Genomic DNA, 15301 nt, shown 5'->3' with positions numbered 1-15301 from the left:
GCAGGCTGCAAGGATTTGGATACCCGTGCGACCCTGTGTAGCTTTTGTGGCTGTCTCCTACGCTGAAGTCTCTACCAGGGAATTCTCTGGTGTTGGCACCCAACCTAATAAAGCGAAAGCTTGCTTAGGCCTATCTTTATACACCGCTAGCCTAGTTCCCAGATGTACTGCTGATCTATCAGATTGGGAAAGTGCTGTCACCACTCGCAGTTGCCAACAATAAAACACTATTTCTTCGTATCCCTTCCATCTCTAAATCTACTTGCTTGACCTTTGTGTTGCTGCATGTATTAATGCCCCCAGCTGCCAAAGTAGCAGTTATAACGTTGGTTTTCCCTTGCGAATCTGGAAATTGTTTATCAAAGAAGCCCTGCTGTTACTGTCTCTTAGTGAATGGTTTTCACTGGCAAATTTAGTTGAGAAATTCAGATCAAGGAACTCTTGGTTTTAGACTATCTTGTATATTATATTTGATACAATAGCAGTCCTTTGTGCTGGTATAGCTCTACTTAGGTCTCAAGAAAGAAAAAAAATGCAAACACTTCTTTATTCCTTATGTAAATATCATTTTTCCAGGCCTAACTATTTATTTACACATTTCTAACCCTTGCAAATTGTATGTGGAGTCACCGAGGTTGTAAATATGTAGGACTTCATGTGAAATAAAATGAATTCAAGGAACCTTATTTAGATTATTTTTCACTTTTTCATTAGCTGTAATTCTTTCTCTTTTTTTCTCTTCCCCTGGAAGAATCATGCTAATTTCCTCGAGGAAAAATAATAAAATATGACATGACTCTTTCTTCCTGTCCTGTATACCCATCTTGTCTTGTTCTTCCACTTTTAGTCACATTTCCATTGTTTTGTAGACAGGTTGTCACCACTTCCACATTTTGTGATGGGAATCTAGTAAAGCTTTAAGTACCTGCTTCCTTTTCTGACTTTGACATCTGGTTTCCAAGTTTCTTTTCTCTCATTTGAAAAATTACATTTATTTTTAGGCTGATAATCCACATATTCTCTTTCCTCTAGGTGTGCTATAGTCCAAGTTATGGACATTTCTGCCTCTCTTTTGGGGATCTCAGGAAATGTCAGCTGTCAGTTTGGACTGATGTTCCCCAAACAGAATTCTTCCTTTCTCCTGGCAGTCCTTGTTCAACCCTTGTTTCTTTTCTTTTTGGACAATATTGCTGACCTCAGAGCCCCAGATCAGTAGTAAAAATAGTAATTAGTACTTAAAGAATAAAGATACAAAGTACAAATAATAAGATAATACTGGCAATCTGTTCCAGATTTTCAGATTACGGACATTTTCTTCATGCCATCAATGAACTGCCGACTGTATGTTGGGTATCAAATATACAACACATAGTTTTTCTGTATTTATTATAATGGTCCTAACTTATAAAACAATTAAACTGTCTTTCTGCACAGAGCGCTTTTCTCTAAGTAAATGTAGCCAAGCAGAATAAAAATATCCTTAAATAGGTGTGTATAAAAATACTCCTTGAATCAAATTAATTCAGTCAAAAAGTATTATCTCTAAGGAACTTTACAAGATTTCTGAATCTTGTAAATGACTGAATGACTGAAGAAGTGGATTTACACTGGAAGTTAAGCATTTAATTTTAATAGCGACAGTGAAGTTTTAATACTTATTTAATGAATGAGGTCCGAGCTACAATTCCATCTTTTTCAGTAAGACTGGAGAGTGATCATGGGATAAGCTGAGTAAAATTGAAATCAATAAGGATAAGTAAAAAGCATGTGTCCACATTTGTAGCGCCTTATTTCATATATTGATCTGTTGAATAGAAACTTCTTTGTTTAGAAAACCAGCATTTTAACAAGAGCAAGACATTTTATGGATTTGGCATGTAAATCACACAGCTTTCTAATTGCTACATCTTTTGAAAAGTACTAATAAGAAGTTTAGTTAATGTAATTTGCACCATTTTTTTTAATTGAAAAAACAATCCCGCAGAAGTGGCACTTTTTTTTTTCTTCCATGTTTACGGACTGGAACACAGAAGCACAAATGAGAAGCTGTGAAATATAGGTTAACCTCTTTTTATTTTAAAATTTATTATTATTATTATTATTGTTATGAAATAACCTTCCCATCACTTCATATTAACTCATATGGAAACTGAATCTGAAATTGAAAAAAAATCCTTTAATGTTTATATTCTCAGTCTCTTTTAGGAAGAGAGGAAGATATCCTAGTTCTGGGAGCACATCTCTGCTGCCTCCAACAGATGAAGATTTGAGTCAGGTCTGGTCAAGTGAAAGACAGTAAGTATCAATTTATTCTTTCTAATTGAAAACAAAAATCAGTTTTGCAGTCCAGCTCTATTTTTTTAAAAAAATAAACAAAAAACAAAAACCATAAGAGCTTTGTGTGTGCTTTTGAAGGTCTGCCATCAGTAGTGAGACTTAAGAGCTGGCTCAAGCTCTTACTTTTTAGTATCAAGACCCTTATACCTTTATAAAACTGGTAGGCACAGACATATGCTGTCATTCGTAGGGTTACTTACTGGAAATGGTAATGATATACTTTTTAGTATGTACTGTAGTTTAATTATTTGGAATCTGAATAGTTCTTAAAACTTCATATAATGTTATATTATCTGTGTGCTCAGAAGAGTGTCCCTGTGAGGATTGCCAAGGAAGTACTGGCTTCTAGGGCAGCTAGCAAAGGTACATCCACTGCAGCACTTACTTACTTTTTGTATATTTTTTTCTCAGTTTGGCCCTCTTTACATTTTTTCACTTATTTTTAACATTTTTTCAAGGCATGCAGCAAACTGAAATATGAATTCCTCTTTTCTGCTATGATTAACTCCTAAAATAATTGCGTTTGTTTCCTCTTGTTTCATACAATTTCTTTTAGCATGTGGTTTACACAGACACTGACTGGCGCTAAACTTTGTCTTCTTGGAATTGTGTTTGCATTTGGTCCTTGCATTTTAGAATTACATTAACACAAATGACTATTCTCAACAAGATGACGGCAATGGAGGTAAGAAACAGAAGATCTAACATTTTCATTTCTCTTTTTGTGAAATGGGAAACTACTGATCCTACCACAGAGCAGTATTTTTAAAGAGGACATTTGTAACAAATTGAGCCAAATTTGTAACAAATTAATACAAAATTCCACACCAAAGCCTGTATAATTTACTCTAGTGTGCTGTGACAGACACATACTGCTATCCATCTTTCTTATGGCTTCCAGTAAACACTATGTAAGTCCTTTCTGGCTGCATGTTGAGTAAGGGCAATGATAAACAGGAAGAGATTGGTTACCTCCAACTAGGATAATTCTTATTAATAAAGTATTTGATACCTCTTCCTCCTTGCATTAATTGAGTCAGTCTGCTAACTGTTATGGACGAGAATCATTAACACATGAGATGATTGTCCGGAAAATCTGTCTCACTTTCTGCATTCAAATACAAACCTCATTATCTATGGCTAATCAAATACTGCTTTTCCAAAAATAATACAAAGGAAGTATTTTTAAGTTTTATCTAACTTTTTCTTCAGAATTTTATGAACTGCTTCATTCTTCTTAGGAAGTCTCCAACTAGAAGAACTAGAAGACCTGCAGCTGTAAAATGATTGCAAACAATCCACGAAAGATCTCTGCTCTGATTTTAGTCATAAAACGTAAAGAAGCGAGAGGTTTGTCCTGTAAAGCACGAGTCCTTGCCTTGGAGGCAGTGTGTGAGCGGCGAGGCTGCTGTCTCGGCGCGGACCAGCGGGTGGCAGTGGCCCTCCACGCACCGCCCCGCAGCGCCGCGCGCGGCCCTGGCGCTGAGGCGGCCGAGGCGGCACCGCAAGGTACTGCCTTCGTCGGGGTTCTTGGTAAGAGTTTTGTCAAAATATTGGCATTGGTTCTTTAAGTAAGTGGCTTGTGAGTAACATCTTCGCAATGGAAATAACGCCCTTTTCCCAGGAGAGGGTAAACAAGACCCGGGCGCCTGCTCTCTGTGTTTCCCTCACCTGGTGATGGATCGGAGGAACTCTTACCACCCAAGCGTGTGGGAGAGGATTTCTAACCTGCCCTGATACGTATTGCCAGCAGCGTGCTAAGTACTTTATAATACAAATACATTCCCTGAACGCTCAAATGAGATGTTTTAGTGCATGGACATGGACGACAGCAGGAACTGAACCATCTGTTAGGGGCAATAAGCGAGCGATAGCAAGTTAGGAAAACCTTGTTCTAGAGGGAAAAATCACCTACTGTTGTTGCGTCTTTTTATTTCTAGGGGAGACTTTACATTTATGCCTGTGCATTTGCAACTTACTTCCTTGCACGGCCTCGAAGGCTTTACGGTGTTTAATGATGAGTACTGCCCATTCCTTAGCACCATGTTGAGCACGTTTTGTCTTGATCTCTGTGTTCAGCTGGTCAGTTATCTTGATTTTTGTTAATGATTCTGTTTCAATATAGAGTAACAGGCCAGAAGTGGTGGTGGAAATTTAACAAAATTTTCAAATATATACTGGGGGATAGTGACAATATTATATAATGAAGAAAGCCCAATTCTTTAAGGAAGCTTCGAGAATTTACGTTAAGGCTCTGGAGGCTAAACTCTGACCTTGCTGTTTAATTTCAGACTATAAAATCTCCAGAACAAAATCAAAGAGTGCATCTCCAAGCAGAGCACTTCTAGAACAAGCCCTAATTCTGATCACAGGAATGCGTAGTAGAGACACTGAATTGGTTTTAAAAAAGAAAACATTTTTCTTAATTTACATTTTAAAACATGTTTGTTTGTTTTTCTGTTCTTGTCCCCACGCCTGGTAAATTGTGAATTTCTCTTTTGGCTGTGTGTGAGAAGGAAACTTTTGTTTTGTTCTACAAATGTATTGATCATCGTGTAGCTCGAAAATATCGAAGTGTGAACGCCTTACTTTCTAAAGGAGGTGATCTTGCAATAATGACAATAAATTGACTGTCACTGTTTCCCAGCTTCATTAACGGGGCTTTGAAGTGACACTTACTGAGGCCTTACCCAAAAGTGAGCAAAAGGGTGAAAAATCATGTTTGAGGGAGGAATTGGTTGGCAATTGTGTTAGGTTGTTGTTAGTGTTTCAAAAGAGGAAAGATCCCAGTCCTGCTTTAACCGCTCATTCTGCTCTTGTTGATAAATAGATGAAATATTCACGAAAGGGGCAGAGACACGCGTGAAGCGTTCACTCCTCGGTGGTCAGGGTTAATGTTCATCGCGCGGGGACGGTAGCGCGGCCCGGCCGCATGAGGCAGCGAGGACGTTCCCTGCAGTTGGGACGTTCCCCTCACCCCGGGTGCTCGGCCCCGGCGCTGCCTCCGCGCCCCTTCCCGTGGCCGCGGCACTGCGAGATCCGAGCTGGCTCCCTCCCAGCCCACGGGAAGGGATTTGGTGTCAAGGGCAAGGAAAGGCAGCCGGGCGCCCCGGAGGCGCCTCCCACCCACCTGCTGGCTGCGGAAGGCGCTCCCAGCTCCAGGTGAGCTCCTGCCTTTCCCTCCAAGCGTCCCCGGAGCAGCGCAATCCCAAAGCCGCGGCCTGGGGCCCTGCCCGGGAGTGCTGCTTGCCCCAAGCACCCGCCACGTTCCCTTCATTCCCAGTGCTAATGATTCTCTTAATTCACACACGGGATGCAGAACTTAACTTCCCATTTTAGGCAACTTTATAACCGAGCTTAAATTAGAATGTCATCTGATAAGGCACAGTTCCCACATCTACTGTCTTCCGACAACTGAGTAAATCTAATGAAGGGTGAAGGTTTGAGGGGATGTGTAGGGTGCAACAACTGTCCTTGAGTAAGCAGGGCATATTGCATGCAGGTTTCTGGAGGCAGGAGGGGAAGGGAAGAAATAAACTGTTACTGGGTTTCAAGAATTTAGGCTCTTATTTCAAACTTAATTTAATTCTTATGGAGAAAGAGTTCCTTTAGGAGCAGCCAAAGTTTAATCAGTAACACAACAGCGATTTAGCTCAATTCTCAATATCTTAGTCATACAGAGAAGCTGCTGCAACTGATTAGAAAGCCCATTTCATTGAAATATTGCATGGAAGCATGAAAATTCCAGTGTGGAAAGGCAACAGTCACTTCATCATCCTAGATCCCATGTTAACGCATCACCAACTCTTGCATTCAAAGCCATCTTACAGAAATTTAATAGTTGGGGGACTAATAACCACCCACAACCCTTAATTCGGAGTGATTATTCTAAACACAAATTAACAGATCTGGGGCATCACTACTGAGAACTGAATCATCTGTAGGGGTAAAAAAAAAAAAAAAAAAAAAAAAAAAAAAAAAAAAGTCGCCACTCCTTGGGAATGTCTATGGATTAACTGCTTTTGTGTATGTTTCCAAACACTTTGTCAATAGCAGCCCCTGAGTAATAAATTACTTTACCAGTTCCTTTCACAGTTTACAGATAGATCATCTGCAAGTTTGGAATATATACTCAAATAAGATTTTCCAAGTTACAAGAATTATTCACTGTAGGTAATTTTATTCTTTATATTCCTTACATATTTGAACTCAGTAAAATCATAACAGAACGTGTAAGCATTTGAAAAGACAAATCAAAGCCACTAACTGGTCCCCAAAGAATAAAGCAAGCAATCAGTTCAATAAACACACTTGATTTATTTTGTATAAAAAGGGTTAAGTTTACAACTAAACTTTTATAAAAAGTTTAGCATGATTAAGTACATCATTACACTTTTTGCAGAAATTTACATTTCTGCCACTATACAAGAAAACTCTAATTAAAGAGTTCACAAGGTTTCACTCATATATATATATTTATATATAAATATATACACAGCATTCAGCCCTAGGTTTATGTCAAAAAGGTAATTTCTGACCATAGACTTTCCTAAAAAACTGAACACTGGATCCTTCTGGTACTCACGCTCCACCTTTGGAAAAAAAAGGCAAAGTCTGCTTAAAATGGGCAATTCCTTGTAAGATTTTGTTTCGCTCCCCACGTTGGGAATAGTATATAAAGGAAGCCTTCCATCTAGGGAAAGGGTATTTAAGAGTCTCTTCATAAATAACTAGGTTCAGTCCAAGTTGAAGAATGGGGTGGGGATAAAGAACAATCTTGATTTTTCTTCTTTATTAATTTTAAAAGGTCCTTTCAGATGTGGATTTCCCCTCCAGATACAGCTGAAAAATAAATTCAGCGCCTTAAAAAAAAAACTGTAGATATTCTTGTGCAAAAAAAAAAAAAAAAAAAAAATCACAAAAAAACTCATCAGTGGAACACCTGCAAAAGATTGAAAAGAGGCGTATTTAGGGAGAATGCTAACAGGGCAGAGATCCGGACAGACTGGCGCCAGAGAGGAAGCCACAGTTTGAACATTTAACCAAACACTCAAAGATTGGGCAAACCCTGGCGTCCAGATGCAACACATACACGCTCCCACACTCACTCTCAAGAGCCCAAATTGAACATTAAAATAACATACACTCCAGGGAAAGGAGAGAAAGAGGATTCTCAGTCCAATCTCTATTTAGATCTCTGTAAATGCACTGCTCAGAGGCGCCAGTCTGCCTCTTACAGCAATTACTTGATTAAAAGCAGTCATTTATTTAACTGATAGCGTAGACAATCCCACATCACAAAATTTAAGAAATTGTGCCAAGATTCCCAACTTAATCAGTCACTCTGGCCCGGGAAGTTAAGACTTCAGGAACAGATAACCAGAGAATTGGCATTGAGCAGGGAGTAGTATCAGAGCAAACAGTCTGTGCTGCTTAATTACCCTTAGAAACCAAAATATACTTTGGACTATCACGCTCAATTATGAGTCTAATTTTTATGGTCAGATTGCTGTTATAAAGGCATCTCCTAATCAACTTTTATGATAGACTTCTTAAAAATAGTAACAGCTTCATAAGCAGAATTTTTCCATTCAAAATGGGAAAAAAAAGGCACTTTCATCTGAAGTTTAAGATTCACTTTACTCACCGTTTGATTTAGCCACAAAGTGCTTTGCTGTCATTTGACATTAGTTCTGAAGGGAATTCAGATGCCTGCAAGGAGAGAATAAAACAAAACAGAGCAGTGTTAAATGTCTTAGCAGTCAGATAAACAGAAGAAAGTACGCTGGATCGGGAAGCACTTCACTCATGACACATTTTGACAGAGACTCGCAGCAGGGACTAGCTAAGGCAGGGGCAGTTTTGCTGGAATTCCCGTGCGTTTTCATCTAAGCCCTGCTTCTCCAGCAAGCATTGCTCAACTCAGCCACGCTCCGCACTGAGGACAGCTCTAACGCTGACTTACAGTGCTGTATCTAGGTCAGCGGACACGGGGACTGCGGGGAGCTCGTTTACCTGTAACGACAGGATGCTGATGTCTGTGTTTAGGGTGGTCAGAGGAGTTCTGGAAGAAGGGTTTTGTCCTGGTCTCTGGTGATGGAGACTGACAATACTGGGGTGCGAGTCTAGGGCGATCTGCAGGTCCAGGATGTAGTCGATAACGTGCTGCAGGATTTCCATCTTGCTCACTTTCTTGTTCTGAGGGATGCTGGGCACGAGCTCCTTCAGTTTGGAGTAGCAGTCATTCATGTTGTACAGCAAACTCATAGGATCATCCACGGGGGTTTTGCTCCGGGATATGCCTAGGTTGTGCTCCGAGAGGCTGTTTTTCCTCACAGATCTCACCGGGCTGAAAGCCTTCATGCTGCCAGGCGGGCGGAGAGCGGTCCCAGCGCACGGCAGCTCGCTCTGCGCTCGCCTCCCGGCCTCTCCTCGCGAGCAGCTGCGGGCGCGGAATGCGGCGGCCGCCGCTCGGCGCCGCCTTTATAGCGCGGGCGCCGGCGCAGCCCGCGCGGCCGCCATTGGCGCGGCCCGCCCGCCCGTCAGGCGCCGCGACGCGCTCGCTGCTACAAATAGCGGCGCGGCGGGGCCCGCGCGGGGCGCCACAAAGGCGCTGGGCGAGCGGCCGTCCTTGCGCTGGCATCGCGGAACCCTCAGCGCTCCCCCTCGGCGCTCGCCCCTCTCGTATAACAGTCACCCGAGCCCCTCGTGTCCCCCCATTTCGGATAGTTGAAGCAGGAATAAAAAAAATACCGCGGGTATAAGCCAGGCTGGGGTGAGCGTACGCGGATCGCGAGGGCAGGCGCCGGAGGATGCTGCCTTGCCGTGAGCGGTCTCTGTGCAGAACGTGGCAGAACCAAACGATATTTATTGTTACAACAAGGTGTTGGTGCAGGCTGAGGCTTCCTGAAAGTCGCTTTGAATTAGAGGATCAAGCAGCTCTTCCAAGTGCCTGTTTAAAAATACGGCTGCACACATCAGCGGCCAGGCTCGGTGGTAGAGCACGGTGGGCTCCACGTTTAGGTAGGAGATGAAAGTGTAAAACATAAAGATATGGAAACATAAAATCAGCTGGAACTTTTCTTTCCTAATGACAGAACCCCACTACAAGGCAGGGAGCTCAGAGAGCCCTGGCAGACTAAGAAGTGGCTGCTGTTTGCTCGCTGTTTCCTGAGGACAGGGCTATTTTAAATAATGCTATTAATTGGCGATCATTAGGCAAATGTGCATATTGAAAGTACATTTACATGTATTACCCTTGAAAGGCTGCTCATCTGCACCCTATCAGTGCATGTGACATGTTACTGCAATTAATTACCCATAGATTGTTTCTGGTGACAAATGTGAATACTTAGAGCGCGCTGTACTTTTTGCAGCTTTTGCTTGCAGCCAATGAAACATCTTCCAGAAACATTCCAGAGGAAAAAGTTGGGGTTTGGTTTAACTGGAGAAATGATTTCATTTTTTCTTCAGGTTTAGGTCGATTGCATTTTTCTATATTTTGCTCATACCCAGTGCTCTATAACATACCAACGCATCACCCTACCATCTTTTCACACAAGTTAAACTTTAAAAAAGTCAATTTCCATATACAATTAATGCATATCATAGACACACGTTATCATAGAAGAATTCCATAACCACCTGAATGTATGTTTTTCTTTATTTCAAACGAAAGCATAGACGTGGCATCTATAAAATCGGTTAGGACTGTATTGCCTATCGTTGACTATTAAAAGCAGACAGACACTGATTTATCTGTGCCGCTGCTGCATTCAAATGAACTGGGGATGCGGGGTGAGGAACATTTCGGACCCTTGGAGAAGGAGCTCCGTGGAGGTCCGTGGATGTTTTTCTCCAATTAATGTTGCATTCCTTAGCTGGTGTTTGGCGCTTCCCTAACAGGACATTTTGGTGGCGGTAACAGCAGCGTATTTGCCCCCCGGCTTTTATCCGAGGGTGGACTGTAGGCGGTGCTGAGGCTGACAGGAACACAGCTCAGTCATCTTGAAATGCAAAGGGTGAAAGTGAGTCTCTACCTTCGATCTGATAGCAAGGCAAACACATTGTTCAAGTGCAGTTAAACAGAGTAAATAATAATAAAAGCTACCCTGTCAATTAACAACATGATTAAAATAACCAGCAGTGTAGCAACTTTAATGCTTTTCCACTTTACATCACTAAAATCTCAGTTTAAATCGTATCTGGTACTTGATTTGCTGCCACAGGTTTCGGTCCTTCAGCGTGTTTGCCTTTCAGTCTCCTGAAGGCACTAGTGGAAGAAATTTTATTTTGACACTATTTTTGGCATAATAATAGACAATGTAAACAAATATGTTCATGCTTCTTCCATCATTATTTGTCATTCTTGGACAGGGAAACAATGTTACAGTAACGTCCTTCTAGGCTTTGCACAGGACGCGCTTGCACCCGCTTTCGTTTTTCCCCACTTTGGGCACAACGCTCGGTTGCGAGTTCAGCGAGGGGAGGCCGACCCGGCTCCTCTCTCTGATGCTGCCAGCCCCGGCGCGCCACACGGAAGGCGCAGCCTGCGCGTACGTGGGCGCCCGCGCCGGGGCTCGCCGCGAGGCTTCCCTGCACCGTTTAGTTCTCTGATTTCTGTGCGTTTAACCTTGCGGGCCCCTTTGGGGAGCGGGCTCTGACAGCCCCGGCGCCGGCCCAGGGCGGCCGCCCCCCTCCCGCCCGCTCCCCAGCGCGGGACCCGTCGCGGCGGGTGCCCGCGCGGCGCTCGGCTCCACGGGCGGCGCTCGGCTCCGCGGGCGGCGCGGCCCGGCCCGCCCCGCGCCCGGGGCCGGCCCGGACTGCGCGGCGCCAGCGCCGTGACATCAGCCCCGCGGCCGCCGCTCCCCCCGCGCGCGCCGCCCGGGCCCGCGGCGCCGCTCAGGCGGCTGCCATGGCGACCGGGGCTGAGCCCGGGGCGGCGGGAGGCGGCGCGGCCGGGCCCGCTTCCCCCTCCCGGGCGCACCTGCAGCGGGGGCAGCGGCCGGACACCCCTTCCCTCCTCCGCCTCCTCCCTGCCCCCCGCCGGCCGAGCCCGGCCCGGCGCCGCCGCCCTGGGGAGCCCCGCGGCAAGGCCGGGCCGGGCCGGGCCGGGCCGGGCCGGGCCGGGGGGGACGCGATCCGCCGGGCCCCGCCGCCCCGGAGCTGCGGCCCGGCCTCTCCTCGGGTGCCGGAGGGGGACGGGGCGATTCCCCTCTCCGGCCGCGCGGAAAACGTGCCGTTTCTCTACGGAAAAACACACTTCTCAAAACAAAAAATGCATATATATATTTACACCCCCCCCTCTTTTTTTTTCCCCGGTAGGATTTTGTAGGGAGAGCATCTGGGTTGCATAACGCAACGGGGCTGCAGCTCTGCCACGCGCGGCTCGTCCCGTGTCCCTGCCCAGGGCCTGCAACACTCACGCGTGCCCCGCACTCTAGTGGAATTTATTTATCTGAAACAGCCGGTAATAATGTAAATGGGGTTAATTGCTGCGAATTTAAGCCATCAAACTGGAGTGGAAAAAAAATCTGTTAAATTTGGCCTGTTTCCAAATCATTGACACTATCTAATCTATGCAAACTGGGAGCCCAAATACATTTGGATGCAGAAGTTTTTAATACACCAGGTGAAGCATCTTGCTAAACCTGGTCGCTTTCAGCTGCCCGGTGTCTTTTGTTTGCCTCACGTTTCACATTCATTCAAAGAAAGTTTTAGAAGTTTGGGGTTTGGGGCTTTTTTTTCTCCCCCCCCCCCCCCCCGCTTTCCTTTTGAGCGGGCGGGAGAGAGTACACATGCAAAATATTTAGTTACAACTTCTGCAAAACGCACCGATCTGTAACAGCATTTTTGACTTTCACAAAGGATTTTCCTGTTACTTTTGTTCCGGTCACAAAATTAAAAAAAAAAAAAAGGCGAAAGAAAAAAAAAAACTTGGGGGAGAGATAAGGTCTGGAAAACAATCTGGAATTGCCAGGCTGTTGGTGGGAGCTCTGCGGGGCTGGCGTCAGGAAGTCTGCGCCGCCTTCTATTACTGTTGATCCAGCTTTGTGCAGCTGCACTCAGTACAATTAGCTTGTAGAAACAATCCTGCTGTAGGCAGCCTCTTCCCTTCAAAGTGCTTTTCTATACTGATCCCCTCACATCATGATGCTGGAAATCAAGTCACAAGCCGACCACTGTTTGGCCAACATCATCTGTGGGAATTCATTAACCTCCATCCCAGAGATGCAACAAGAGATTGTTTGTCCAGAACTAAACTTACAGCTTAATATGATGTAGCCCATACAGGAAAAAACCTGTGTCCCCATTTTTTTTGTCCATAACAAGAAACACATTGTGCAGCTTTTTTTTTTTCCTTCTTCTTTTTTGCTTTTTTTTTTCCTTCTTCTTTAGGGGGTGGGGAATGTAGCTAAAACCAGGCGCGAGCCGGCTCCTGCTAAAACTTTGCCATCAAACTGTTTTTTGGTTCATCGGGCTGTAGTTTCCATAGAAGCAACTTATCCCCGCGATCATCTTGTTGGGTGCACTTTGCAAGCTCATTTCCCGTCTGAGTTTGCTCCGCTGCTCTCAGATGCTGCAGCTGACACATTTCCTCCCCGTGCACTTTGCACCCACCTCATCCTTGCCCAGATGCTCTGGGCTGATTGTGCCTAAAAGGGGGTTTCATTGCTCTCTGCAGCTGCCTCGGGGGGAAGGGATTTGTCTCTGTGTGTGTGTTTTTTTTTTGTATTTCTGCTTCCCCCCGCTTCAGTCCCAGCCCTGTGCGGTGCCGGTTCCCTCTGCGGCGGCCTCGCCACGCGCCGCGCCCTGCGGGGAACGGAGCCTCCTCGCTCCACGCGGGGAGCACTGGGGACGCTCCTGGCTCTGCCCCCGGCCGGGCTCTTGGCATCCTTCTCACGGTGTCTCTTGTTGCGATGGGAATGGCCTTGCTGCTTCCAGGTTTCTCGCTCGAGGAATCCGTGAGGATCCTGCCACCCAGCTCACTTCCAGCATTCCTGTTCTGCCCGGAATGTGGCTGCCCTCTGTCCCCCAGCCTGGTTTTCAAATGCCCCTTGGCCGTGTGGATGTTTCCCTCCCCAAAGCCTCCTCCATGGGTCTTGGCCACGTGCACCCCTGCTGCTCAGACTTACTGCTGCCGTCCCCAAATCCTGCTGCTGCTGCGCACGAGTTCGCTTGGGAACTTGGGTTTAATTCTGCTTTAATTCTCCTGAGCTCTGCAGTAGCGCTAACGCCCCCAGACCTTGCTTCCTAGTATGCATGTGATTCCTCAGGGAAGGCATGGACGCACCTCTGAGTCCCACTTCCAAATCCATGCCTCCTTGGGCCTTATTTCCAAAGGTTCACCAACTTATTTCCAAATTCACCAACTGTGCGATCTCCTTTCCTTCTGAAGCATCTGGCTTTTTTTTTTTTTTTTTTTTTGCACCTCCACTCAGATCCGCTCATAAACATCCCTGCTCTGCTGCATGCCCCCGAGCTGCGTGTTGTTGGATGCTTTGGGAGGTGTTCTGGAGGCAAATTCCTGCCTTCTCCTTTCTTCCCAAATACCTTCCCTTGGCCAGTGTTAGCCTTTGGTCAGGTTCCGTTTTGACATGCTTGAGGTTGTGTGGTGCCACCCCCAGTCCTGTGTTCCTCTGCAGGACTGTCTGCTACCCAGGCCGTGTTTTCCAGCAGAACCTGTCAAGAGGGATGTTTCTCCATGAATTAGGTTGTTTTGCAGGGGTTTGTATGCCGAGTCTGAGTCACCTCTGTTCCTAACATCTTTCATTTTGGGACGTTTCTTGGTCCTGCTCAATAGGATCACTGCATCAAAAGCATTTATATATAAACTGCTACCTGCAAAGGGACATTGCTAAGCTGATGCTACTGGAAAAATAGTGCTATGAAATTCTTCTGAACGACTTTGGCATAGATAATGGTGTGAGATGTATTGAACCCAAGTACTGACTCTTACACCCTTGCACTGAAATAAATATATTTCTTTTTTGGGTCTTGAACTGGGTTAGCATTCCTAGTAATGTAATGCCTGTGTTACATAGCTTGACTTGTAGAAGTGCCTATAAGGAACAACTGGGTAGCTCTGTAACTCACGTGGTTGTGCAAGACTTGGGATCAAACCAGCCCCTTTCTTAGCATGTGGTTCTACATAGCAGAACCAAACCTGGTTTTCACCTATTGTAGCTTTTCCAGGGAAACCTCTAACCTAGCGTGGCTCTACAATGTTGCAAGTTTTGCACCCTTTCAACAATGCTCAGAAACAAGCCAAGGAATAATAATAATAATAATAATTAATATTAATAACAGGCTTGTTCTTTCCTTGGTTACGTATCTGTCTCTCTGGCCTAATTCCTCTCAGCCTCTCACATTGGCCTAACTTTGATTTTTAGGTATGAGTAAAGCGATGAAATGGTTCCATTTCACTGGAGAATTGGAAAATTCGATTGTTGGGAGGAGAATTTGAAAATCTGTTCCAGGTAGTGGGTTTTTCCCCCCTCAACTTCCAAACTCGCGATAATTTGGAGGCGTGGTGTGTTTGTATGCCGTGCCGCACACGGGTTGTTGGTCAGTAAGGCTGATTCATGAACGCGGAGGAGGAGCGAAGCCTGTGGCGCAGCGGTGACCTGGTTGCCACAATCTCGCCCTCCGTTGTGTGGCGGAAAGCCCTCTAGTAGTGAGTAGGCGGTACCAATGTAGCCATTTACTGGGGCTATTGTAATGTGAGGACAGGGCAGGACCTGTGGCATTCCCAGTGCTTTTGAACCAAAGGGTAGAGAAAAATTTTCTCTTTTGCTCGAGGCCAATTCCCCTCAGGCTGCAGCCATCGGAGGTGCAATTCAGCAAAATGTGCGCACCCAATCCCAAAGGCAGGCGCTCCTTCAAAAGTCCTGCTGAACCACAGGACACCTAGGGAAGTTTCTTAGGCTTTTACCATTCCGCTTTTCTGTAGGCTCAGAACCAG

General features: G+C 45.2%; 1 protein-coding gene across 1 annotated transcript; it reads right to left on the bottom strand.

Annotated features, from left to right (window-relative positions):
* Positions 1-6634: 6634 nt before the first annotated feature.
* Positions 6635-8728, bottom strand: ID2 (inhibitor of DNA binding 2). The gene is made up of 3 exons (XM_010225430.2): positions 8353-8728; positions 7985-8049; positions 6635-7279 (listed from the first exon to the last, which is right to left on the bottom strand). Exons 1-2 carry the CDS (start codon positions 8698-8700, stop codon positions 7993-7995), a joined length of 405 nt encoding a protein of 134 aa, XP_010223732.1. The 5' UTR covers positions 8701-8728; the 3' UTR covers positions 6635-7279; positions 7985-7992.
* Between the last annotated feature and the right edge of the window lie 6573 nt (positions 8729-15301).

The sequence above is a fragment of the Tinamus guttatus genome, unplaced genomic scaffold, assembly GCF_059628265.1.
Source record: "Tinamus guttatus ecotype Peru unplaced genomic scaffold, ASM5962826v1 Tinamus_guttatus_pri_ptg000508l, whole genome shotgun sequence".
Classification (NCBI taxonomy): domain Eukaryota; kingdom Metazoa; phylum Chordata; class Aves; order Tinamiformes; family Tinamidae; genus Tinamus; species Tinamus guttatus.
The sequence above is the reverse complement of the archived record's forward strand: the minus strand, read 5'-3'. Positions and strand labels throughout refer to the sequence as shown.